The 15,089-nt window shown below is 38.3% G+C and overlaps 1 protein-coding gene across 12 annotated transcripts in view; it reads left to right on the plus strand.

The window, feature by feature from the left end:
* Window positions 1-15,089, plus strand: part of SLIT2 (slit guidance ligand 2) — a 194,515-nt gene that overhangs the window by 151,293 nt on the left and 28,133 nt on the right. For 11 of the 12 annotated variants that reach the window (XM_068149265.1, XM_068149267.1, XM_068149268.1 and 8 more), the window contains 9 exons: window positions 3,141-3,284; window positions 4,697-4,840; window positions 5,775-5,941; window positions 6,794-6,926; window positions 8,800-8,868; window positions 11,212-11,283; window positions 11,520-11,591; window positions 12,001-12,072; window positions 14,396-14,559. In XM_068149265.1, the coding sequence (XP_068005366.1) occupies window positions 3,141-3,284; window positions 4,697-4,840; window positions 5,775-5,941; window positions 6,794-6,926; window positions 8,800-8,868; window positions 11,212-11,283; window positions 11,520-11,591; window positions 12,001-12,072; window positions 14,396-14,559 (1,037 nt within the window). The remainder of the gene's footprint in view (window positions 1-3,140; window positions 3,285-4,696; window positions 4,841-5,774; window positions 5,942-6,793; window positions 6,927-8,799; window positions 8,869-11,211; window positions 11,284-11,519; window positions 11,592-12,000; window positions 12,073-14,395; window positions 14,560-15,089) is intronic. The other variant, XM_068149273.1, reaches the window with a different exon arrangement.

A 15,089-nucleotide genomic window follows, 5' to 3' on the forward strand; every position in this document is an offset into this window, starting at 1 on the left:
TACAGCTTGGGCACCTTCACTGCTGTGTACGACCAGCTGGTTTGTTACGCAGCCACCACGGGGAGCTCACAGTATAAGCTGCTCAAAAAAAGGTTCCAGCAATCTTTTGCAACTTCCTGCACTACTCCCATACCAGACAATTTTGCCTCTTTCAGCACATTTGAGACATGACTTTGGTTTTGTGCTTCATTAAGCTGTCATTAGATGTGGGGAACATCAAAATTAAATGACTGAGAAAAAAATGGTTTGATAGCTTGATAGCTCATCCATGTAAGCCCATGTTCACAGTTCATGTTCTAGGAGGAGTTTATAGTCGTACCAGCTGCAGTTGTTACCAAAAATAAATCTATTAAAAACTTCTTTTCTTTCTCATGTAAAAGGCATATTTAAGGGTAGATCATTTAGTTAGACTTAGTGACTCTGTGCTGAATCTTTTGAGGATTAAATCCAAACATAGATGAAGTGAAGGAAAATGCAAGTAAAAATAGATAAGATTAATGAAAACGTTGCACTGCTTTGTAGTCACCAAGTTCCTACGATTTGTAAAGGATCAGTCTACAGTACCAATGAGCCAAACCTCAAGGGGAGAAGGAGTGTTGCTAAAACTATTGTTAGCCTTGCTCAGATCCTTGCTGGCAGCTGTCATGATCATAATTAGTTAAATAATTATCACTGATTTCTCCCCCCCTTTTTGTTAGTAAGCAAAGATTTAAAAACAAACCAAAAAGCAGCTTTGCTTTTGACCTGTCTACTTGAGTACACCTTGCCAGTTCTAACTGGGCTGAGATACTTCAAAACAGAAAGTAGGAGTTTCCTACACAACTGGGTTCTGGTGCTGTACAGTAGAGTTTTCTTTGTTCTTGAAGGATCTCAGCTTAGGTCTTCTGACATCTACAAGGTACTTTTGAAATAAATCAGATACTCCATGTGCCATCCTTCCACATGAACACACATATATCAGTTGTTCACATTTAAGGAAAGGAGAATATAATGTCAGTAATTGCATATTTTCAGGTTATAAAGACAGCTTAATAAACATTTCATGTCGTCCAAAGCTACTTTGCTGCTTTTCAGTTCAGAAGGTGTTCAAGACCAAAGAGAGGAAAAATATTAATCAGTCTCAGTGTAGCTGTCTGCTGGGACTCCCAAGAGCTTAGAAATCTGCATAATTGAGGAAAGGCAGAATTGAGAAAACATTAATGAAAAGCTAACATTTCTAATAATACTGCTCAGTAACTTCCTAATATAGTTATCAGTTATTACAACGTTTTTCAACTCAGAGAGTCAGAGTGACTGGAAAGCAGTGAGGCAGTGATGTTAGAGACACCAATACAAATGAATTCTATACTTTCTTGGAGCTCATAAATCTTCTGGAGGTTGAAATGGATGTTAAGGTATTTCTGCACAGATGACATTGAAAAACTGGAGCCTAAACGTTTAACTGATGTGATAGCTCATCAGTAAGAAAGCACATGTATGTGCTGTGTCATTGATTAGCCATGCAACATTAATCCTTAAAATGTTCCTGTGAAGTGGGTGAAGTAGTATCCATGTTACATGAGGAACAAATAATATTTTAGGAAACAAAGTATTTGACACACATAAGCCATCTGAGATGAAAAATAATAAGTTTCTTGTTTCCAGTCTTGTGCAACCCTTTACAGGAGACAGAGCAGCTCCTGTGAAACTAAATGGACATGATGATTGTGGATGTTCTCTGCCTAGACTGTAATAAAGCCTTGGATACTATTTCACACAGCATTCTCCTGGAGAAACTGGCTGCTCATTGCTTAAACTGGCAGAAGTTTTGCTGGGGTAAAAAATGACTGGATGGCCAGGCCCAAAGAGTGGTGGGGAAAGAAATTAAACCCAGTTGGCAGCCAGTGACAAGTGGCATTCCCCAGGGCTCCGTACTGGTGCCTGTTCTGTTTAGTATCTCTATCAGTGATCTGGACAACAGTATTAAAGGCACTTTCAGTACATCTGCAGACAACATCAATTTAGGCAGAAGTCTTGATCTGCTGGAGGCTAGTGAGCCTCTACAGAGGGATTCAAACAGGCTGGATCAATGTGCCAATGCCGCTGGGATGAGGTTCAAAAAGGCCAAATGTTGAGTCCTGCACTTGGGTCACAACAACTACTTGTTTTCTGTGTCTTGGATAATGACACCCATTCAATCTAGGAAGTGTATGAATTTTTGTTCTACAGATGATATCTTTTTTGATCTGACAATTTGAAATGCTGCTCTGAAAAATGCATCAAATAATGTTTGATTTTTCTTCCCAACACCATTACTTTCATCAAATAAAAAAAAAACCATTAGCTTTACTTCATTTAACATTGGCTCAGAGCACTAAGACCTTAAAAATCACTTGTGTATTGCAACGAGCTTTAATGTGTAGATGTGTACTTCTGTAATATGGTAAGCAGTTAGATGAAACAAAGGAAAAGAGGGCAAGAATCATGCTAAAAATCTTTAAGGAAATATTGAGTAGGGGTGCTTTGGGATATAGAGTACAGACACTACCCATTTGGGAGGTAATTTCCATATTTCCACTTAAAACCATAAATATTTCTGCAATATTTTAGGGCCTTTTCCCACATTGTGATTTACTTTGCATGCAAATTGCAGATAAATGAGCAATCTTGCTTATAAATCCCCCTTTTTAACTAATGTCACAAACTACTACATGTCATATAGTGTTTGTATTCACACATTGCCTTTACATATGGTGCTGTTCATGCTGTTTTCTTACATTTGTGTCTACCAAGATGAAATTGGAGTGGTTAGTTTTGCTGTTACTCATACTGTACCATTTCATTATATTAATTCAACTAATAATGGAGGCATGAAAAAAAATGTAGTTACTGACAAAGTTCAAAGTTGTGAAATGATGTTCCTGAGTGGTGGCAGCATGGACTGTGTAAATTCACAAACATCTTGCAAAGATTGCTTTAAAAATGTCTGCTTAGCAGGGCATTGGATTTGTTTTTTACTGGCTTGAAGTCGCACAATGCATTCTTTGCTGCTTTTACGCAACAGCTCAGTACCTTGAAATCTGTGTAGTCTGCAGCATTTGTTTAGGGTATTTAAAACAGAAAATGTTGTTTTTTTCCCTGTTTCTGTAAATGTGTAATAGAAACCTGAGCAATAATAAGATTACAGATATTGAGGAAGGCGCATTCGACGGAGCCTCTGGTGTAAATGAACTCTTGCTCACGAGCAACCGCTTGGAAAGTGTTCGACACAAAATGTTCAAAGGACTAGAAAGTCTCAAAACGCTGTAAGTGTCACGATTGGGATACTTTTATTCCTGGTTTCTGCCAGTTAACTTTTTTTAAGTAATATTCTATCTGTCCTAAAAAACAAATAAATAATATTTGGAAGGATTTGCTATGGATTATTCAAGGATATCTTAGTGTTTCTTCCTATGCACAAAAATGTTATCGTTCGTTACATGAATTCATTCATTACCAATTACAGACATAATGTAGCTGAAATTTTTGCTTGTGGTTACATAAATGATGAGTCTTATAAAACGATGAAGAAATTGAGAGTGGATAAACATCTCCTTCAGAAGTGGAAATGAGAATAATCATCTGCTTCAAAGTAACAGAATTTTGCATGGGAATTACAAATTTTACGTAATGGAGTTTGGTTCAATTCAGCTCAACAATTACTGGAAATATTGCCCAAGGAGAAAAAAAGTATTCTGGTGGATATTGAGATGTGGGAAATGATTCTCTCCTAAATAATGTTAATGTCATTTCAACAGTGAAGAGAGAAGTAAAAGCACTAAAGCTTCATTCTTTCCATGAAGCTCTTTCCACTGAAAAAAAAAAAAGGTTTATACAATCCACAGCTGCTTGGCATCTTTCAGTCAGTCTGTCCTGATCAGCAAAGCAGAGACAAGACTGAAGGGGGTTTAGGGCTTCGCCTATCCATACCACTAGGTATTTTTAATAAATCAGGCCAACCATTTCTAACTTTGCATTCAAAACTGCTAAAATTGTCAGAAACAGCTACCCTTAGACCAAGAGCATGGGGGGAACAAGTATTCATTTATTGATGGACAAGTTGAAGAACAGCAAACTTCAAAACTTGTATACAGAAATATGAGAGATTTTCCTGCTTAGTATTCTGAAAGTTACACTCAGTCTTAGAGTCCTGCTGAGCAGGAGGCAGGGTAGCCTGATTTCATTTAATTGAAATGCTTGAGAAGGTAGTAGAGGTGGTTTCTAGAAATTATCCAAAGCCAGTCTGAGTTGAAGGGGCCTCAGGAGGAGGTCAGCTGGTAGAACTTTCTGCTCTGTGGAAGCAGCAGTTCTGGAATCATTAAGCTATGCAACATGAAGCGGGGATTGCTGTGTATCTCTGGTTTGGAGAATTTCGCTCAGTGTTATTTATTGCCAGTTAACAAACTCAGAATTACTGATTCTGGTATTGAAAGGAAAAAAATATATGCTTAGGGGAAACATTTCTTCACTCTGTAAAAGCCACCTGCCCACCTTGCTGTGTCCTCGCCACACACACTGCACCCAGTGCCTTCAGTGAGGTGCCAGGCAATGCAGGATTCACTGTGCTCATGGTTCCTCCACTGGAGGAACTCCTCTTCAGAGTCACACTGCTTGGCCCCACTTCTGCTCTGGCCTCTGCTCAGGCAAAGCTACGAAATGCTGCTGCTTCCTTTCTCAGGATGCTGAGGAGCAACCGTGTGAGTTGTGTGGGGAACGACAGCTTCACAGGGCTGAGCTCAGTCCGCTTGCTCTCGCTGTACGACAATCAGATCACCACTGTGGCGCCTGGCTCCTTCGATACGCTGCATTCACTCTCTACCTTGTAAGTTTTGTTCATGTTTTACCTTACCCAAGAAAATTTATGTGCTGGATCATCTTGGACACATGAGGAGGATGTTTTCAGGGTGCCCTCTGATGGAGCCTTAGACTGGTTTCCAGAAGAGCCTGAGAAATTATTGACATCTGGTAGAATCATCATGTTGTCTGTCTTTGTGTCCAATTATTACCTTACATTTCTCCAGCCTACTGAGGATCCAGGCATGGTTTATAATGAAGATGCAGTCTCATTTTCTATTAAAAAAAAAAAAAAAGCTTCTTTTTTGTTTAAAGGTGATGTCATTTAAGGGAGGGGAAATTGGTGAGCACAGCTGCCAGTCAATTTACTGAAAAAATGCTTTTTTGTAGGTAGCATTATTCAGGAAAGTACTTAATCCCCTTTTTATTTAAAAAGTGACACTTTGCACCAGGTGACTAATTTGTGCATATTAAGGGTGACATGTTTATAAATAATGGGAATGTCAATAGGTTTGTGCTGAAGTAAGGAGATGCCAAAAGTACTGAGGCTTCTAGAAGTAAATTCATTTTTATAACTGGCATGTAATCAACTCAGCTGTCACTTTAGATAGGAAACTTATTCTCTGGAGCAAATAAAAGATGGAAATCTTGAGATGACAAATTAATGGAATGGCTGTTGTCAGGTTAAAGCTAATAATGTAAAGTAATCAGCCTTCATCTCTATATGAAATTATAGCATTATCAGTACAAAGTGGCTTGACAACAAGTCAGGACTTTGGCAGTTTTAAATTATTTCTAAATGAGCTGTATCAAGATTCACCACCCAGAGCCTAAATGACAGCTTTCACCTATAGTTTGTAGATAGCATTCTTTAAAAAAATTATATTTAAGCCTAGCTTTTTGAACATAGAGTGCCTAGGATGGAAAAAAATGGTGTCATCCAAAGTCAAATTTCTTCTCAGAAACCTCTTGGCCAATCCCTTCAACTGCAACTGCCATCTTGCATGGCTTGGAGACTGGCTAAGGAAGAAACGCATTGTGACAGGGAACCCTCGCTGCCAAAAGCCCTACTTCCTCAAAGAGATCCCCATCCAGGATGTGGCAATTCAGGATTTTACATGTGATGATGGTAAGAAAGTTAAATTCTGAACTTCTGATCATTTCTATTTTCTTGTGTATAGCTATGTGATTCCCACAGATCCCAAAGTGTTACACTTTAAATGACTCCATCTGCACTTCATAATCGGTTTCTACATCAGTTTAAAAATCCCCCACCCTCTTTTGGATGATCAGCAAGCACACAGCTATTGTGGATCTACTTTCTAAAGTTTGTCTTGCCTCTGTTCAGAATCTGTAAATCATAATTTAGAGAGACTATAAAAATTAAATTGATCACCTTGTAGTTCCAGTGATAAGCATCAGCATTTGAAAATATTAAATCAAGCACTTTTTGAAGTCCCTTGAACAAATGACAAGCCTTTCTGCTTAGGTTATCCCTTCCTCAACACTTAATAAAAATTAAGACTGCTATCCTGCATCTCTCACATGTGCTTCCATATCTTTTGTTATTAATTTGTCAGTGTTTCAAGGCTGGAACTTTCCTTTATGGTGTTTATTTTTACTAGTTTGTTAATTTTGGCAAACAGCACATATTTTGCTTTTGTACCCTTCATTTTAAGTTTTATTCTTTCATTAATAATAATACTTTTTTCCATATAATATTGCAGTAGTTTAACTCAACCTATGACAAATATGGGAATAATATCATTTTTACATAGAAAACCTGCACTGTGCTAAATGAAATGTCACCTGGAATATAAATTCCTGGAGCAGCGCTTTGCAGAGATGACAATATTTTCCCTACCTAGAGATATCATAACGCAGAACTATCATGTTTGCTTAGAGGAATTCCAGGTGGGATATTACTGATAACACTGTGCTGACATCTGTATAGCAGAATCTATTTGTTTGTATTAACCAGGAAATGATGACAATAGCTGCTCTCCACTGTCCCGCTGCCCTGCAGAATGTACTTGTCTAGACACCGTCGTTCGCTGCAGCAACAAAGGTCTAAAAGCTTTGCCTAAAGGCATCCCAAAAGATGTAACTGAACTGTAAGTAGCATGCTTCTCTCCCTTCTGTGAAGGCCATTGTCAGGTTTTAACTGTCGGGTTCAAGAATGAGCAGAGAAGAAAATGAAGAACGAGACTGAGACCACCAGATGAAATGTGTTCATGTACTGCTTTAGAAAGACTTGCAGAGCGTCTTGGGAAGTTTGAGGTTGAATTTAAATTAGCAATGCTCTGTAAATCTCAAAATGAACCGTGTCACTGGCAAGCTTTGAAAATATATATGTATAAAAATTGTAATCACTCTCAGAATTTACATCCCCAACATTGGACCACCATATACTGAACCTGGATATCGAGTTACAATGGGCTCAGATTCTGGGCAACAGTGAATCTGATCAGTCTGTGTCCAACTGTTTAAAGTACATAAAAAGGCAAAAAGAAAACAATACATTAATGTGTTCACAGACCTTCATAGTACACACAGGTTTGTCATTTCACAAAGAAGGACTTTAATGGAAAGAATTACTTGTCATATAGCCAATATTAGACAGTCTGCAAAATTTTATTAGTCTCATACATTTTTATAAGAGAAAAATGATCAAGATTTCATTTTATGAAAAGATGTCATTCTGATATGCAGATGGACAGTAGGAGCGTGCTACATTATATGTTGTTTGAAGGTGACTGAATAAGATACTCCTAAGATTAGATGGCCCAATGTTACTCATTTTTTAAGAGAAAAATATAAACTCAAAAACTGGGTTATTCATCTGTTCTGAATCTTGATCAGGTAAGTCAGAAGGTTGAAAGACACTGAAATTATTGACAAGAAAAACAGGGGTTTGTTACACATGGCAAGCACTCATGACTAAGGTTTCATAACAACTGCTTAATGTCATGCATTTCCAGAAGACATCCTAACTCTGCACTGTAAGGGACAAGCAGTTTTACTATTTTACCAGTTGGTATTATATAGAAGACATGTGTGCCGCTGGTTTAGTGCCTAATAGCAGCCAAAAGGCTTCAGGCATTAATGAAGAGCGATTATTAGGAACTTAAATTGGCACACAGCTATATAAACCTATAACTTCATTAGGTTGTGGTGGTGTTGTTTACTGTTTTGTTTTTTCCTTCTGTAGAAGATGACTTAATTAAATGTAGCTTGGTTTTATAAATGCAATGCAATAATGTAAGGGCATCAATACAATGTAAAACTATGCAGCTAAAGAGAGATACTTCTGGAATTGCAAGTGGAACCCTGACTGTGACTGAAGACTCATTTGTGTACAATTTTGTATGCTTTAATTAGTCTCTAAGCATGCAATTTAGCATATTTTTCAAAAGGATAATGGAGGTGGTTCCTGTTAGCAGTCGCATACTGAGTGATGCTTCTTGTTCATTAGCATGCATAACCCTTCCAAGATGTACTCTTCATGTGTTTTATAAAATATCTTAATAGTTGCTTCATTTGAACAAGGAGGGCTTTTTATCAGCCAAGTGGATACTTGTGTGCTTCAGTACTAATGAAGCTAAAGAATTTTCTCAGCATACTTACTCCTTCACAAAGTTTCAGTGTTGTTGGTTTCTTTTTAAATAGTTTATGAGCCCATGGTTCAGTCACCAGCATTTATGTAACGCCGTTAACACGGTGTATGTGTCTCAGTAAGTTTGATGCTTACGTTGGATTTGGCAAGCAGCCTTAAAGGAGGCATGCCTCATGGGGGAAAAAAAACCCATAATATAACCAAACAGAAGAACAAAGAAGTCAACATTTGTAAGCGAGGTTTCTTACAAAATGGGGATGGTATGTAGTATTTGTTACTAATTTTGACTGTTGGATTGGAAGATTAGTGGATGAAGATGCTACTGCTTTAAGGAAAAACTTAATGCTCTGTGTTTTAATTTTCTGTTTTAGTTATTTGGATGGAAATCAGTTTACCCTTGTTCCAAAGGAGCTTTCCAACTACAAGCATTTAACACTCATGTAAGTAGTCTTAGAGCAATTTTCTGTACTGGAATGAAAAACCAACCAACACAAACCAAAACACCCTACTCAGTTATACTTGGGTTTAGTTACAAGTTAGTTATATGAAAATAAACATAAAATCTATATTTTAGTAAGTATATCACCCAGCCACATTTTACAGTGAAGGATATTTTATTCTACTTAACACATCCTACACACAGTTTTTCGTAAGAGGTATTTCATTCCAGTGCTTACACAAAGTAAATAAGCAGAAATTATACTTAACCTGAGAAGAGATGGAACATCTTACAGAGTTAGGGTAATTGGGGCAAGGTGTTAGTGTAATACAGCATTTTGTTGTGCAGCTCCATAAAGGCACTAGAATTACTTCATTTACATAGGAAACTTTCTGTGACATGCTTCACTCCTTGGTATGTTTCACTTGCAGCTGTTGGAACGCTTGAATGTAACCCCTTCTGTTTCTCCCACAATATATATTGCTTAGTGACCCAGGAAGAGAGCTTGTCAGGAATACCTCACTCTCCACTTTATTGCTGACTCTCTCTGTGAGTTCAGGCAGATCACTAGCTGCTCTAAAATTTGTTACCTCTATTTCATGAATTATTTGATATGATTTCTGTATCTTGTAATAGTACAGTGAGAGAAACAGGAAGACTGTCCCCGTAAAGAGCTGTGATTGCATGGCCTTTGTTAGGACTATAAAAATTTATACCAGCTGAGGCTGAACTGTGCAACATTCTGAAAGCAGTTTGTGGTTTTGTTATAATCAGAGTAAACAGTGGAGAGGAATAATGAAATCCTCTACATTTCTTTTTGACTGAGTTTAGAGCTTCACTGCATAAATTGAAAATGGTTTGGCATTCGAAACCAAGCTCCTGATATCCTTTATTTTCCTCACTTGTTTAACACTAAAGTGGTCAAGATCACAAATTCTGGGGGGGGGTGTATTTTGCAAACAACATCTCAGAGGTATCCAGGGTAGAACATCTAGGAGAACTTTGTGGCTTGTTTACAGGAGTTTTACAAGATCTGACTTGCACCACAGAAGAGAGGAACTGTGGAGGCTCAGTACAAGAAGCAAATGTAAAGATTGGGCTGTGAGGTAGCACTATTAGGGCAGACTGCATCTGTGTCTAGAGATGAGTTTAATTAGAGGCACACTGGCAAGGCTTCCATCACAGAGACTAGATCATGGTTTATTTTTGACAGATACAGCCAGAAATCAGGTAACTTTATCTCCTAATCAGAAAATGCACAAAACCAAGTTAGCATACAAATAGACTACAACAAATTATAGATTAACAGTAAATAAAATGCCAATAAAATTAGCATTAACAGTCAGACCTGTGGGGCAAGTTGTTATAATCTCATCTGAATGTGTCCTCCTGCTGCTGTTGTGAAGTTGAGAATGTTCCGCAGCTGCATTTGGGAAACCAAACCACCATGTATAGTTCTTCTCTAACCAAACAAGGAATTACATACAAGTTTCCTGAGTTCCAGATTAACAAAGAAAGTTGTTTATTTTTAGCTTTTTCTCTCTCTTCTGACTAGATCACCCTGTTTACTATTATGAGTCAGTTGTCCTGAACACTTTCAGGGAAGTTGAAGCAGCATAGCTGTTCAACAGCACTCTGGTTAAAATCTCAAGGTCCTGTCAGAACCAAATGCTGTATTTCACCACAAAATATAGCAAACAATAGTGGGATAGTCATAAAGTGAAAGCTAAAGCACAATGGGAAAATAAAGCAAAAGCAGTATTGACATGTAATGCAGTTTCTTCAAAGCTGCTTTGAAGCTACCAGCATCCCACTCCAGCTTCCATCATACTTATGCTCAGATTTTATTAGAATATTGAACAAGAAGAAGGATGTTAAGGCTTTCTCTATAAATCTTGGATAGTGTTCTTTATAATAATAGCTCTGGGCTTTGATGTCTTCAGCATATAAGTGTTAAGTAGAGTATTATGATTTTGCTCAGGTGTCATTAGGGATGTGACTAGAAAGATTTCCAATTTAAAACATCACTTTCATTTCTGTACTTGGGCTCCTGTAGCACTGCGTTATTAACTCAGTAGCATGATGGACATTGCTGTTGTGCAAGAATGCATTGCGCTGCTTTTTCATCTGTGTTGAAATGAAAATGCTTTTCATTGATCAAGCTAAATGTCTGCTGGGCTTGTATATGGCATGTGAAAATAAAGGTATGTGCTGCTCTCCCTACCGATGCCCGTGATGGTAATGCTGCCACTAATGAAATAATGTGTCTGTCAGCTTAACTTGCAGCGTTGTAGCACTGGGGCAGTCACTTTGTGGTCTGAATTTCTACATTTATTTTTTATAGAGATTTAAGTAACAACAGAATCAGCACTCTTTCTAATCAGAGCTTCAGCAACATGACTCAGCTGCTCACCTTGTAAGTTCAAACATGTAATGGTGACTCTTTGGAAGCTTTATGGTGTGTTTTGGGGTTTGTTTTTTGGTCTTGGACACAAAGGCCATTTAGTTTACATTAAAGCTTGCTTGTTTTGGAGGCTGTAAAATAACTTGTTTGCTAACTAGCTATGTGGGCACAAGCTGGCTGTGGTCATGCTCTATGTTGGTCCTGAATGGCTGATGTACTTGCTGACTGTGTTCCATGTGTCTTTCCAGAATTCTTAGTTACAACCGCCTGAGGTGTATTCCTGCACGGACTTTTGATGGCTTGAAGTCACTTAGGCTGTTGTAAGTATTATTGTTTGAGCATTACTGTTTTCCAGGATTTTTCTTTCTGTACTGCAGATAGCAAATTGGTTACTAGATTTTTAAAACCTCTGACATACTGAAGTGATAATTACATAGCCCTAAAAATCTAAGCTGCTTCATTCTGGGGAAGTATACTCTGGAAACACTTCACAAGAAGTTATGTGACCCTGATGAACGTTGTATAAAAATGCATCAAATTATGAGTACACTTCCAGTTGCACCTTGAAAAAAAAGCCAACACCAAAAACACCCAAGCCCAGCTGGGAACGCTGAGCAACTGGAAGGGGAAAAGTAGGAAAAGCTGAAAACTTTGTACAGAAGATGAAATTTGCAAACCCTCCTTGCTGATTTGTATGCACTTGTGTTATTCTGTTCATTTGCTTTGAAGGTCTTTGCACGGCAATGATATTTCTGTTGTTCCTGAAGGAGCTTTTAATGATCTTTCAGCATTATCACACCTGTGAGTATTCAGATGGTAACTGTATTTTTTGTGTTACGTTTAGCTGAGCAAAGACAAAACGTAAAGGTGAGCTGAACATGTCTGCTGTGTGCCCTTTGGGCAATGAAGATGCTCTGGGCTGAGTTGGAAAGCGTGCAGCTAGGTGACTGAGGTTTCTTCCTTCTGCCTGACCCTGCTAAGGCCACATCTGGCACATTTGTTCAGTTTCTACAGTACAGAGCAGACATGTATGAACTAGAGCAAATCTAGGGTAGGGGCAAGCAAGATGGGGAGGTAGATGGATCATATGAGCTGTGGAAGAGAGGCTAAAGGAGGTGGACTTACCTAGTCTGGAGAAGAAGATGCCATGGAGGGACCTAATAGTCTTTAGGTCTCTAAGGGATTGCAACAATGATGCAGACAGTATTTTCTCAGATGTGCACAGTGAAGAGTAAGAGTCAGCAGTCACAAGCTGCCATAAGGGAAGTTTGAACATAATGAAAAATTCTTCGCTGTGAGGCTGTTCAGCTTTGGAAGAAGTTTTCCAAAGAAGGGAAGAATCTCCGTCCCTGGAGATTTTCAGTGCTTAGCTGGACACAACCCTGAGCAACCCTGCTCTGAATTTAAGCCCTGTTTTGTGCAGGAGGGTGAGACTAGATAACCTCCAAGAGTGCCCTAGATTATTCTGTGTTTCTGTGTCACTCTCTGGCAAGTTGACATTAAATAAAAGGCATCTGATGTCAAAATGTGAATTTTTTTTCAGTGGGATCAAGGTTTCTATCTGTAAAACTGATTGTGTCCATGCATAGTTGCTAGTTCTTTGTTTGCAGTTGAGCAGTGGGTTGCCTAGTGCCTTTAGATACATCTGAGGTTTATGTTTCTGAACAGCTGCAGTTAAAATTTCACTGTTTCTAGTTCAGTTTATATAATTTACCTTTAATTTGCCATCTCTTATAGAATTGATGGTACTGATTAAGCTTTAAGTCCTTGATAATTTATTCAAATGCCACTATTTAACTAGCTTATCTGCACGAAACATCTGTGAAACTTGCAGAGATTTGATTATTGCTGTTATTTTTTCCTTAATGACCAGTTATCCTTGCTAACATTCTGATTTTAGCATACCTCAGTTTAGGCTAATATTCAGTCCTGCAAATCCAGAGTGGACAAATTCTAGGTGTTTCTCCTTGCATGGGAAGTTCCTCATCACTATGTCTGATTTCTGTTATGGCTCTGCCTTAAGCTAGACTGAACAATATTTTCTTGTGTTTGGCTGCATGTAGCAATAATTAAGAGAAGGCTTCCTGGTCAATGTGGCAGAAAAGAACATTTCAGCAGTGGTGATTTCTACTGCTTCTGCTTGCTTGCCAAAGATTTCATTGTGTCTCTAGAAGATCCCCTGAGCCAAAGCTGTGGAACAACCTGAAAAAAAAAGTACTGAAACATCTGGTGAAGGAGGATGTTCTAATACTGCCATTTGATAGAGTGTGCACGTCAAGATTATCTGCTGAGGGGTTTCTGACGATTGTATTTCTTAAAAGGAATATGAGTACATCTTCATAGAATAGCACAATGCTGCTGTCTTCCACATTAACCACACAATATATCATTGTTCTCATGGTTTTAAGAGTATTTATAGTATCTAGTGCAGAAAATAGAAGCTTGAGCAGCCTTTACAGAACTCACTTCTGAAAATGTCTAGCTAGATTATTTTTTAATAGTTTTTATTCTTTTTATTTCAAGAAATAGTTTTGCTTTCAGAACAAGACAATTCTTATGTAACTACCACAAAGCCAGGATAATGTAGCTTTATTTACTTAGGCACGGGAGACCTCTTAAAGAATTCTGCACATAGCTGTGAGTTCAGTGGGAGAGCTCCAAGGAGGAAATAATTAAATCAAATTTGGAAGCTTAGAAACAGATGGTTTGTACCAGCCTGGGAGCCATAAACTGAAAAGGAAAAATATCAGGGTGGAACCTGCTGAGGTTGCCTTGGCTGCTTGGGAACAAACACTTTATTCTCACTAACTTAATTTCCCAGTATCGGTTTCACTCTGCTGGTGCAGCGAATTGGCCACTCCATACCAACAGCCAAACAGGCCTACTTAGTATTACCTCTCCAAAGTTCACACATAATGCAGCTAAGAATAGATACATTTCTGGACCAAGTTTGCTGCTAAAACTGTCACTTCAAGCTTTAGAACCCAATCCTGACACTTCATGCTCTTACAGTCAATTTGGTGGAGTTTGTGGTTTAGAATTTTGAACAAGCTGTTTTCTGGTTTCTCTTTCTAAAAGCAACCTCTCTTGACTTTATTCACTGTGTGTTCTCTATTTTCCACAGGGCTATCGGAGCAAATCCTCTTTATTGTGACTGTAACATGCAGTGGCTATCTGACTGGGTAAAATCAGAGTACAAAGAACCTGGTATTGCACGTTGTGCTGGTCCTGGAGAAATGGCAGATAAGCTGCTGCTCACAACTCCTTCTAAAAAATTTACTTGCCAAGGTACTGGTTTTGATTTCTCTCTTTGAAGTGTCAGGTTCTAATTTTTAGAGAGTTGAACTGTGAAATAAGAATCCCGTGTGCTCTAAATACATTTATAATTAGAGCATCTTCACTCAGCCTTGTCATCATTCCTCCATATACTTAGGGATGGACTCATTGGTTCCATTCAGGAACTAGCTTTATTTTAAAGACTTCAACACCTACTTCTTTGCAAACAGATGGAGGAAAAAGGCCTTTGAACTTGCAGTACAGTGTTCCTCAGTACACAGATGTACATAGATGCTTGTCACTGTCTCAGTCTTGAAATACAGCTTAAGCCTCTACATGTTTCCTTCAGACAGCTTGCAGTAAAACCCTAAATACATCCCTAATCCTTGCAGTCCACAATAAAATGCATCAATGCTTCCTCTGATTTTTCAGAAGAAAGTATGAAACTAAACAAAACCCCCAAACATGTAGATAAAGGGATGTGATTTCCTCTAGAGGGCTCATTCTAAAATGCTTCTCAGGTCTTGGACCAAGAGTATTTG

The sequence above is a fragment of the Melanerpes formicivorus genome, unplaced genomic scaffold (assembly GCF_026170545.1).
Source record: "Melanerpes formicivorus ecotype bairdi unplaced genomic scaffold, bMelFor1.0.p_v2 SCAF_18, whole genome shotgun sequence".
Taxonomy (NCBI): Eukaryota; Metazoa; Chordata; class Aves; order Piciformes; family Picidae; genus Melanerpes; species Melanerpes formicivorus.